Source organism: Eretmochelys imbricata, chromosome 9 (genome assembly GCF_965152235.1).
Source record: "Eretmochelys imbricata isolate rEreImb1 chromosome 9, rEreImb1.hap1, whole genome shotgun sequence".
NCBI lineage: Eukaryota > Metazoa > Chordata > Testudines > Cheloniidae > Eretmochelys > Eretmochelys imbricata.
Window position 1 is genome coordinate 22,026,948 of NC_135580.1, and position 12,682 is coordinate 22,039,629.

The window sequence follows — 12,682 nt, forward strand, 5'->3', positions numbered from 1 at the left end:
TGCAGGGGCTTCAGGCGCAGCCTTGCATACAGGACCACATAAGGGTATGCAGTCATGTGTCCCAGTAACCTGAAGCAAACCTGGGATGTTGTGATTGGGTTAGCCATGACCTTGAATATCAAGTCTGACATAGTCTGGAATCATGCCTCTGGAAGGAAGGCTCTGGACTGGGTTGAGTCAAGCACTGCCCCGATAAACTCTATTATCTGATTTGGAATGAGAGTTGACTTTTGGTAGTTTATCAATAGGCCAGTGCTCTGAAGGTGGCTTGGACCAGGTTGACGCTATTCTTTATTTGAGCCTTTGAATGACCCATTATCAGCCAGTCGTTGAGGTACAGGTAGACTAATGCCTCACCTTCTGAGGAAGGCAGCTACCACCACCAGGCATTTCATAAAAACCAGGGGGGCTGCTGATATGCCAAATGGGAGAATTGTGAATTGGTAATGAGTCTGTTTTACAGTAAACCTGAGGAATTTTCTGCGGCCACAGAAGATGAAAGTGTGAAAGTAAGTGTCCTTCAAGTCAAGGGCCGAGTACCAGTCCCCTGGATCCAGGGAGGGGATAGTAGAAGCCAGAGAAACCACGCGGAACCTCAGTTTCTTGAAATAACCATTAAAGCGATGCATGTCCAGGATAGGGCGAAGGCCCCCATTGGCCTTTGGGATTAGGAAATGTTGGGAGTAAAACCCCTTTCCTCTCAATCTTTGAGGTACCTCTTCCACAGCCCCCACCTGCAGGAGGATCTGCACCTCCTGACCTAGGAGTTGCTTGTGAGAAGGGTCCCTGAAGAGGGACAGGGATGGGGGTGGAAGAGAAGGGGTGGATGAGAACTGAAGGGTATAACTGTCCACCACTGTATTTAGCACCCAGTGGTACAATTTAATGTGGGACCATGCCAGGCTGATGTGGGAAAGTCAGTCCAAAAACAAAGGGGGGGGGGGAGGGTCAGGATCCAAGGTGGGAACTGGTATCACACCCTCAAAAGGCATGTTTGAATCTACTGGAGTACCTATGCAACCTCAGCAGTGAAGATGAGGTGGATGAGAGCGACTGACAATGCTTGTAACCTCTGCCTCTCTCTTGTACAGATCCTATCTCAGTGGTGAAGCCAAAAAATGGGCCGGTTATCGAGGCCAGAAGTGCTTCCTTGCAATGGATGGAGCATAGCGGCCCAGGGACCTGAGGGTAGCGCTTGGAGTCTAGTTTTCAGAGCAAACAGACACGACAAGGAGTCTTTGAAAGGGAGTTCCGGGATCAACTGCTGGACTTCTTGAGGTCACCACAAGGACGGTAGCCAAGAGCATCACCTCATGGACACTGCAGCAGCCATCATCCTGGCTGCTGTGTCAGCTAAGTCCAGTGCCACCTGGAGAGAGGCTCTAGCAACATTCTTACCCTCCTTTAAGAGGGCAGAGAATTCCTGCCTTGAGTCCTGGGGCATAGAGTCTTTAAATTTAGACAAGGAATCCCACACGTTGTAATTGTATCTCCCCAGCAGGGCTTGCTGGTTTGAGATAAGTAGCTGAAGACCACCTGTGGAATAAACTTTCCTCCCAAGCAGATAGAGTTTCTTTGCGTCCTTCTGTTTGGGGGTAGCACTCTCATTGGCCGCCATTACAACTAGGGGCCCAGGAGGTGTATAAGAGTATAGGTACTCATACCTCTCGGCTGGCACATAATATTTCTTCTCTGACCCCTTCAAAGGCAGAGGGAGGGAGAGAAAATGGGGTCTGCCAGAGGGCTTTCACCATACCCATTACCGTCTCGTTAACGGGTAGGGCCACCTTAGACGGTGCTGTTGCATCCAGATGTCAATGAAGCTGTGGAACGATTCTTTGAGCTCCTCAATCTCTAGCCCCAGGTTAGCACCTATCTGCTTCAAAAGTGCCTGATGGACTTTGAAATCATCTTGCGGCAGCGAGCTAGTTGGTCCCCAGATGGCCTTGTCTGGAGAAGAGGAAGAAGAGGCCTGTACCAGAGGAGGGGCTTCTTCCTCTTCTTCAGCCTAAATTACCTTCATGGGATCCAAGTCTGGTGTATTGGTATCGGGTCCGGTACCCAGTGGAGCAGGGGCCCTCCTCTCAGAACCAATCAAATATGATTGGTGAGAAGAAATCCCCATGTGTTCCAGAATGGTCATTGCATAGGCCACTGTCCACCTGGCCAGGTACCTGCAAGGGGACCCAAACCGAGGTCCTGAAGCACATAGGATAGGTACTGGTGGTGGCTCTTGGGTTGGGTGCAGGGTTCCAACTCTGGTTCAGACCATGAGTCCTCCTGAGATGAGCACGGGGGAACGGTACCCCTCCTCTCACTTCTGTCATTCAGTGCCGAGGGTCTGGGGACCAGTGGTGGACCAGGGATGACCTCGTAGAGGAAAGGAGGGTTGGCTTGCCTCTAGAAGGTACTGAAGGTTCCAGTGCCGGGAAGGAGTACCATGCTCTCTCCTGCTTGTGTTTACTGGAGCTGGCAGTTGTCCCACTGGAGACAGTGGTACCAGGAACGATAAGTCCCTGGCCACTGCAAAGGCCTCTGGAGTTTAAGGCACCACGATGATTTCCCGATGTTGGAGGGAGATTCGGCATCAGACTCAATGGTGCTGCCACGGGACTGGAGGTAGAGAGAGGAGTGGCCTAAGCTGGGTTGCACTCGACTGCCTTGGCCCTGCTTGCCTTTTTATCTATGCGCTGCTTTTTATGCTTCTTTCTCAGCATCGGAGATGGAGCATGGTGCCGGGATGCACGTGGTTCACATCAAGGGTGAAGTGCTTGGTGCCGAATCTGAGTTACTTGGCTCCGAAGGAGGATAGCCTTAATTTACTCTCTCAGTCCTTCTTTGTACAAGGCTTAAAGTCCCAATAAATTAGACAGAGCGTTCTCATGTGACTTTCCCCCAGACACTTCGAACAACTGGAGTGCAGTTCGCTCATGGGCATAGGCTTGCCGCAGGAGGCAGAAAGTTTGAAGCCTGGAGACCAGGGCATGCCTGGCCCCGGGGTGAAGGAAGCCCCTCAACTAGAGGGAGGGGTTCTAACTAGCTACACTAGTACTATTTAAAATATTTACAGTACACCTATACTAATACTAATTAACTAAGATACAGAGAAGAAAAACCACTGAAAATGTCTTGCCGAAGAAAGAGGAGTTGTTCCAGAAACCATTACAGGCAGTTAGAAGGAACTGAGAGAGTGCGGGGCCAGAGGGGCCCGTTATACCAGCACATAAGTGCACAGCACCAGAGGGTGCTAGAGTCAGCCCAACAGATACCACTGAGGGAAAAATCTCTGGCAATGGTGCACATGACGCATGCACACCTAACATGAAATGGACATGAGCAAGCACTCTAAGAAGCAGCGCAACCCATCAGAGACTACAGCTAATTTTCCCATAGTTTCATTGGCTCTTAAGTTTTAATAGTAGTTAAAGAAACTTTTGCTACTAAATTAAACAAATAGACTCAGTGTGCGTAGGGAGTACAAAGATCTATTGATTATGATGGGGTCCATTTCCATGTTTTTCAGAGTGCAACTAAACTTAAATATATGTATAGAGAGACTACAATGTAAGAATGAAACAGCTCCTGAATGATGAATGATTCTGAATGAAATATGAAACTTAAGTCTAACCTGCTTTAGTTCCTGTTCAGCTTGAGGTAGTTTTGTATCTAGCTCTTTGATACCAGCTATCCTTTCCTTAAGGGTTCCTGAAGCTGTCTTTAGAGCCTCTTTTGCTTTATTTAACTGAGATACTGCTGTATTATGGTGACTGAGGTAGATATCAAGTTCCGATTGGGCTACATCCATCTTAGAACGTGCTTCATTCACTGTTTTGCTGAACTCCATAAGTTCTTTTTCTTTGCCCTGTAGAAATGGACAGCACATTACATTAGAAATAGTTAAAATAAAGAAACTGAAAACTGGTGGGATGACTGAGCTGTGTAAGGTAATATATTCTATACATAGCTGAGTGAGAGAAGCAGCAGAGGAGAGGTGGCATGCTCTTAATCTCTTGAACAGTAAGTTATGGTGAATTTGGCATAAATGGGCTTAGTTAAATAAAAACAGGTCCCCTACTATCATAGTAGAAATCTGAATTGTGAATTTTGATGACAATCAGGAAGAACAAATAAACCACAACCACTGCTAGATATCCATTCCCACCCCATCCTGGATTTAGTGTCCAGTAATATACCGAAGTGAAGTAAGGCATTACGTTCTAATTAAATCAGACTATTTGAGTAATTTGGAAGCCACCGTTGTTTTTCCAGCCCAGCTTTATTCCAGTTACTCAACTGGCAAAAAAACACCTTAAAGAGATAGACGCTCTTCATGAATTAAACAGACAAACTGAATGAAGTTTTTCGACTACAAGAAAGAGTACAAAGATTATATAGCATAAAGCCAACTTTACACCCGGACAAGTTTTAAACAAAAATTACAGAACATAGCTAATTATTGTAGTATTAATTAGGTGTTGAAATTTTTTTGACCAGCTCTCTTCAAATACTTTGACAGAAGAGTTTTCTGCTGGAAAATACAGTTTAGTTGAAATCCATACATATCATAGGAACATGTCTATCTCAACTAAATTTAACAGCAGAAAATTAAAATTATTTATTTTGGTATGGTAAAAAGTTTCATTTTGACTACAGTAATTTTCAACATTATTGAAACAAAGCGAGTCAATGGTTTCAAACTGACATTTTTTAGAATTTCCTTTTTGTTCCGATTCAGAACAAAAACAAATCTTGAAACGTGAGAATTTCCCACAGAATGGAAATTCCATTTCCAGCCTGCTCTATATTTGAAGCTAGTGCTTGAGAGAGCAATATTCCTATACAAAATAGCTTCCTTGAAAGACCTTTGAACCATCTAACTCATGTTAATGTAAATAGTCTAAGCTTATGGACATCAGAATGTTTCAAACCTCTTTCTCTTTCTGAAGTCCTTGTGTTTCCTGTTTAAGGCTATCCATAACTTGTTTTAATATTTCTTCTTCTCGCTCTTTTTCCTTTTCAAGAACTTCTTTCTTAGATGATGCTTCACTGATAGTTGTCTCACTGTTGCCAGGTACACTTTTAAATTGTTGAACCTGTTAAGGAAGAAATTTTTAACTTTTTCCATTAACTGGTAAAAAAGAAACTTTACTTTTTGTATCTTTAAGCTTTGCCTTCTTATGCTATGGACAATGAGGAAAACCTGAGGAAATGTAAATGTCGATGAGCCCTGACATCACGCAGAGACTATCTACATCATCTATCTACATCATCTACCTTCAGGACTGCAAATATTGCCCTGCTTCAGTGATGAAGTACATACATAAAGTATCTCTAAAGGGCAGTTTTATTCACTAACATTGCTTTATGTAAGTGAGCAAGAACAAAGTTTTTTTAGTTTCACCCTCCCAATTGCTATTTTGCAAGACACCAGCACTCTAGAATTTGGGCTGCTGTTCCTTGTCGTCTCTTTGGATCGTTGGCTGATAGTCAAGCTTTTAATAGTATCTCCTCCCAGCAGTCTCACTCAGTTCCTGTCAGAGACTTCTCAAGCACTAATCAAAACAAAATTCTGAACAAACACATACATTACTTCGATGGAGTTTCAGATTGGTTCCCTTCTTCAAAGAAAGGTAGCGTATGTGATAGGACCGTAAGAATGACTGAAAAGGAGGCAGATTGGTGTCTCCTGTTGTACTTGGGCTGCGTCTTAGGAGGATAATTTGGCTGTCTCCCATAAGACTTTTTTCTGGAGTTGATAACGGTATTGTTTGTGATACAGGTTCCAGGTGTATATTCCTAAACGAGTACAATGTAGCCTTAGAGCAGTGGTCCCCAAACTTTTTACGTCATGCACTCCCTTAACCCTGCCCCTCAGAGTTATGGTTATGGCTGTGGATGCTGCTGGGAGTGGGGCTGGAACCATGGCTGGGATCAGGGCCTGGAGTGGAACCGTGGCCAGGCCCAGAGCAGAGCTGGGGGCAGAGTGGGGCTGGGTGGCACTTCTTCCTAACCCCCCGTGGGGACTGGCCCAGGGCCATGCCCCAGTTTGGGGACCACTGCCTTAGAATCTTTTAAGGAACATAGAATGGTGTGCTCACTGAGTAAATCCATCCCTTCAAAGGACTTTTATTGTGATTTGCACTTCTCATGGAATGCCCAATGTCTTAATCCATCAAGCCCTTTTCTTTGTCACTACTGTGGCCATGGATCCAGTCATTGTGTCTGAAGAGTCCATTGTCGCTTGTAAGGCTGTTTTAGTCACTAAGTTGCCCCCCTGCTTATCTTTCAGCTCTTTTCTGTTCTAAGGCGGGAACTTTGCCAGAAAGGGTTTCACTTTCTCCTTGTTCAAAAAATTATAATTTAGCTAGAAGAGCCTACAGTTATTTGCCCCTTGAGGTGGAGGGGGGTGGAGGAATAGGATTTGCTCTTGAACGGGTCAAATTCCTTTGAGTCTTTGTCCTTTGGGGTGCTTTTGTTCAACTTAGATTTCTCCTGAACTGCTGAAACAATCAAGGAGCCTGGGTTGGAATGGGCACAGTAGTACCAAAACCTTTTTGGAGGGACTTGGTATTGCTTCTCCACACTTCTTGTGTTAGGTGGTATTGTGGCAGGTATTTAACATAGGGTCTTAGCAAGGTCAAGCAGTCTATTTATTGGAAAGGTGATTTGTCTGGGCCTGAAGTCGCCAATAAGTTGAGTAACATAAGAGATTTGTCTTATGACAGATGTGTCTATTTCTAGCATGTCTGCAGTTCTCATAACTAGTTATTGAAATGACTGGAATTCATCTGGTGCTGGTATCTTGGTCACCACTTCATCTGGTGATGAGGAAGAAATGTCTTTCGATGATGAAGCAGAATGTTGTTGCTGCTTCTCCTGATGCTGTTTCTTCCTTTTAAGTGTTGGTGAATGGTCTGGCCTGGCATGCCATTGGGAAATGTAATTTTTATCTCCTCCCGGAATGAGACAGAGATCTGCTCCTGGAAGTGTGTGAAGGTTGATCTCAGTAAGTCATACAACTGGTATGCTGTATGAATATGGCTGGCTTGTTTGATGATGGCCAATCCAATACGATTTCTAATGTAGTTGGAGCTCAGAACTATAATGAGCACCACCAAGTCTTTCTGCATTCTTGGCCACAGATCTCAGGGAAGAAGGTTCTCTGCTCAAAGGAGAAGAGAAATGTGCCCCAAAGATAGAGAGGGGGAGTACATTTTCTCAAGGGGCAGAGACCATCTGGTGCTCTTGGTCACAGGGTCCACACTAGTGCAGATAACTGTGTTGGTACAGAGATCATTCCGGATTTCTCTAATGACATATCCTATAGTATCAGCGACTCTGCTAAAGGTATCAACCCAGAGGGCTATGTTATCGATACAAATGGGGGGGGAGTGTGCGGTGGAAGGAGGCTGCCGGAAAGTTTACTTGGTGCTGTGAAGATAGGAGGCTCTTTGTCCCTAGTATTCAATTCTATTTGGGGCTTAGTAGCTTTCTCCCTGGAGTCCTTGTGTGGTCTTTTCTTGTGGGAAGGCACTGAGTTCCATCCGGTGCCTTTACCCTTATGTTCAGTTCTGGGCATTACATGTCTGCTGGACATAACATCTGTGAGTGCCCTCTCTGGTATTTTGTGGGCTCTCGTATCCATCTACCTCTTATTTGAGAGACAGTCAGTGATTGCTCCAACAAGTAATGCTTTTGTTGAGCATTCTGTGACTTGCCAGTCCTCAGAGAACAACTGGCATTCTAAGCATCTCTCATGCCCATCCTTTAACAGAATTAGACTAACACTGGAAGAACAGGGCTTGAAGCTTAGGAGCAGGTTTAGAGCCCATTATGTTGAAATACCCTATACAGGGGGATCCAACCATCAGAAGCCAGGTCAGATGGGCTGAACTCATTCACTCTGGTCTTCTCTAAGTGAAATAAAATTCTGAGGGGTTTTTAAGGGTTTAGCCAGAGCTAAAGACTAGAGGGTCAGATATTTACTATGTTCTCTCATGCTACTATGGGCGGCAAGAGGGAAATGAGGGAGGGCAGCAGCCATACAACTCTTTATACCCTTCTATGGGAATATAAGGAGGCACAGGGCACTTGTGCACTACACTAGGATCCACACTGACATACATTTGAGGAACACCTAGCAGTTCCCTAGATAACCTTGTGAAAGAACAGCAGTCCAGATGCTAGACTGGTGGTTTGCACCACAGCACAGTAGCCCATATCCTTAGAAATATATAATTTTGGCCGACACACACCCCCTTTTCTTCCTTTTCACAGCTATCACTGCCCTAATTTGGGTAATCTTGTATATTAGCTATGGAGGGGACAATACCAGCTGCAGAATAGCTGCCTGAAGAGGCTGTTACTTCTTCAAGAACAGCAGCATGATTTTTTAAAATTACTCTTATTAACATGATACGGAATAAGCAGCCTAGTTAAGTCCATCCTCACAGTTATACCACATTTGGAATTTCATGTGAAACCAGGAGTTCTGCTCTTAACAGCTATAAACTAACAAACTTCTAATAAATGGCGGCAGTGTTAAGTCTTTCTGTACCCTCTTTGCTATGTGTGGCTCTATTGGCAGCTTCTCCCAATAACTGAGATCAGGAGTCTGTTTCTCCTGAATAAGCCAATATCACATCACAGATACCTACTTACAAGGAAGTAAAACTTCCTACACTTACTTACTGGAGATAATATTCACAGCTGTAGGAGAAACAGAAAATGTGTAGTGCCAGAAGTGAGCCACCTTGAGTCCAGGACAGGGAAACATGACATTTTATAACATGGATAGATATTTGAGCTGGGAGGGGACAGAGACCGTTAAATCATTACACTTGCTATAATAGAAGGGATGTTTAGTAACTTGATTGTTGCCAAAGAAAACTGCACTGTTAAACAGTTTGGCAATCAACCTGGTAGTTGGATCCATTTGGAGACGTAGGCATGAAGGCTCAAGAAAATGATCTAATTCCTTAAAAGCTGACTTTCAAACTAAAAATAAAACAATTGATATCATGAGCTTCATTTTCCACTCACTTTAAATGCTAGACAAAAAAAATCTCAATTTCTAGTGTAAAACGAATTTAAAAAATTTTCTGGCCTTCTTTGTATCATAAAGCAGCAAAAAATTTCTTTTGCAGGTTACCTTAAAAAAACATTAGAATGCCCCAATCCAGAATAGATCAAAATATTTGATTGTTTAAGATAGTAAGAGTTGCAAGTTTCATAGATATACCTTTTCTTTATCCTTTTCAAGCTGCTTCAGAAGTTTTTTAGCTTTGCTTTTGGCATGTTTTAGTTTTTCCCTCACTGTAACATCGTGCAAATCCAGCTGAGTAAATTTCTCTTTGTTTTCCTCTATGAACTTTGTAATTTTATTGAGTTTTCTAAAAAGAGAAAAAGGTCAGTCAGTCACTTTTGTATTAAAATCATTTTTCACCAAAAATTGGTTTAGCTAGTGAACTTCTATGAGGCCTTGAATTGAAAGTGGTACTGTTTGTTTTTTATAAAAACATCCAGCTTTTTATTACACTCACTATTTCCCTGTAGCACCAGTGCTGCAAAACAGAAGCACTGACTGTCAAGCAGCAAAAGCCATGCACTGCTGTGGAAAGCAACATTTTCTCCAATACATGTATGACTAGCAATGCTTGCTGATGATTTCTCATGACCTCATGAGATAGGAGGGAGCCTCACTGTCTGGGTTCCTTCCCCACTCTGAACTCTGGGGTACAGATGTGGGGACCCACATGCAAGACCCCCTAAGCTTATTTTTATCAGCTTAGGTTAAAAACTTTCCCAAGGCACAGATTCCACCTTGTCCTTGAACAGTATGCTGCCACCACCAAGTGATTTAGACAAAGAATCAGGGAAAGGACCACTTGGAGTTCCTGTTCCCCCAAAATATCCCCCCAACCCCTACACTCCCTTTCCTGGGGAGGCTTGACAATAAAATCCTAACCAATTGGTTACAAAGTGAACACAGACCCAAATCCCTGGATTTTTGGACACTGAAAAAAAAATAAATTAAAAATTAATCAGTTCTTAAAAGAAGAATTTTATTTAAAAAAAAAAAAAAAAAAGAAAAGAAAAGGTATTAGTCCCCTCTGTAAAATCAGGTTGGAAGATAACTTTACAGGGTACCAAAAGGTGCACAAAACACAGAGGAACCCCCTTTAGCCTTAGTTTCAAAGTTACAACAAAACAGGGATAAACCTGCCTCCAGCAAAGGGAAAATTCACAAGTTGAGAAAACAAAGATAAACTAATACGCCTTGCCTGGCTGTACTTACAATTTCTGTAATATGAGAGACTGGTTCAGAATGGTTTGGAGAACATGGATTGATGTCCAGTCCCTTAGTCACAAGAGCGAACGAACACAGGAACAAAGAACCCAGAACAAAGCCTCTCTCCCCCCCGCCCCACCCCAGATTTGAAAGTATCTTTTGTCCCCATTGGCTCCTTTGGTCAGGTGCCAACCAGGTTATTTGAGCTTCTTAACCCCTTACAGGAAAGGAGGAATTCTAGGCTACCCTTAGCTGTATGGTTATGACACTCACGCTGTAATCAGAATATAGACTAAGTACTGGTAGCCTCATCCATCCATTATGTAGCCAAATCAAGTCTTCCATTGTTCTACAACTGGATATAGAAATATTATAATTAAACTAAAGAAAAGATGTTAAACTGCTGCTACGTACATGTAACAATTCCCAGTCTGAACATAAGCAGCAAATGCAAAAATAAGTAGGCTAGCTACACTAGGCAAATGGACTGCAGTCCCTAAAAAAAAAAAAACAAACAAACAAACAAAAAACACCACACACCTCAGCTGCAAAGACCATTCTCAGATGACAGGAAGGGGATTTGATTGCTAACTATGCATATCATCACCTAGTGATTAAAACATGTATTTTAGAAAGACATCCAGTCTTGATTTAAAAGCCTCCCAAAGTGATATGAGAATTTACCATATCCCTTGGTAAATGTATTCCACTGGTTCATACCCTTACTGTTAAAATTGTTGTTTCTTCTTCGCAGCATGAGTTTCTAACTTCAGTTTCCAGTCACTGGATCTTATTATGGCTTTTTTGTTAGACAAAAGAGCTCACCACTTAAAGGATACCTGAATGAGGACATTACTGTCTGAAAAACCTCTGCATTTAGACCCCACTCTCCTGAATTGAGCCCCTTCTGCAAACCAACCAGCTTTTACGTTTGAGAGTCCCTTTAATGGAGTCGCTTGAGGAGCTACCAGATCGATGACTATCTGGCTAGCCTGACTGCTTCCTAATTGAGTGAATGAATGCAGGTCCCCATCCTTCCTCATTTGTTGAGGTGGTTTTATTGAGGTAGCAACAAAGGTGAAATTATTTATTATCCAACCTCTCCAGAAGGCAGCAGTCTCTAGGTGGTCTTGAATATTTAAAAGAATGTGCACAAATACATGAAGTTTGTCACAATTTAGAAATGTGATAAAAACTTATTACTAACCTGTTCCATAACTACTGTTCTTTGAGATGTATTACACATATCCATTCCACTTTGGTTGACTAAGCAGCCTGAGCTGGTTGTCAAAAACTTTCTCCCCTCATTGGTACCTGTTATTGCCGCACACCCTTGTAATTAGACAAAGGTCAGAGCCATCCCTGACACCCCTTCTTGCTGGAAACTCTGATGCAAAGGGGTAGGAAGGTAGGTCATGGAGTGGACACGTGCAACACTCCTCAAAGCACAACAGGTATGGAACAGGTTGGTAAGAAATGGTTATTCACCATGGGCAGTAACTGTGGTTCTTCGAGATGTCCCCAGATGGGTACTCCAATACAATTGAACTTGCGCCTGCTGCACCTTTGATCAGAGAAGTCTCATAGCAGTGTCTAAACAGCCCACACGTGAGCGTTACTCAGTTTTGTACTCCATCCTGTTATATAGCGCTATGTAGGTGAATGGCCTTCAGTTCCCTCTCTACCACAAAAGCTCCACAGCAGACAACTTCAAAGCAATGGGAAAGGAGGGCGGGTAGTGGAGTACCCATAGAGACACACATCTCAAAGAACCACAGTTTCTGAACAGGATGAGTAACCATTTCTTTTTAGTCGTGTCCCCATGGGTGCTCCACTGTAAGTGACTACCAAGCAGTTCTCTTTAAGTAGGAGGGAGCTTCAGAGTCAAGGTCTAGTATTGAAGAAAGTAAAGCTGAGCCAAATGCAATATCAGAGGGTGAACTGTGAGTTATTGCAGGGGTTCTCAACCTTTTTCTTTTTGAGGCCCCCACAACATGCTACAAAAACTCCATGGCCCAGCAGTGCCACAACTGTTTTTCTGAATATATAAGCCAGGGCAAGAGTTACAGGGTACCAAGCAGTGCAATTGCCTGGGCCCTGTGAAGCTAAGATGCCCAGGATTTGGCTTCAGCCCCAGGTGGCAGGGCTCAGGGCCCCAGGCTTTAGTCCTGCACAATGGAGCTTTGGCTTTATGCCCTGGGCCCCAGCAAGTCTAACACTGACCCTGCTTGGGTGGACCCCCTGAAACCTGCTCGCGGTCCTCCAGGGTGCCCCGGATCCCTGGTTGGGAACCACTGAGTTATTGCATAGCACTCAGCAAAGGTACGTACAGAGGTCCAAGTCACAGCTCTACATATTTCAGTGATGGGAACATATTTGAGAGAGTCTACA

At 43.6% G+C, this 12,682-nt stretch overlaps 1 protein-coding gene across 2 annotated transcripts in view; it reads right to left on the reverse strand.

The window, feature by feature from the left end:
* Window positions 1-12,682, reverse strand: part of SMC4 (structural maintenance of chromosomes 4) — a 108,295-nt gene that overhangs the window by 37,427 nt on the left and 58,186 nt on the right. For both annotated transcript variants that reach the window (XM_077826124.1, XM_077826125.1), the window contains 3 exons: window positions 9,242-9,392; window positions 4,929-5,093; window positions 3,629-3,862 (listed from right to left, as the gene is read on the reverse strand). In XM_077826124.1, the coding sequence (XP_077682250.1) occupies window positions 3,629-3,862; window positions 4,929-5,093; window positions 9,242-9,392 (550 nt within the window). The remainder of the gene's footprint in view (window positions 1-3,628; window positions 3,863-4,928; window positions 5,094-9,241; window positions 9,393-12,682) is intronic.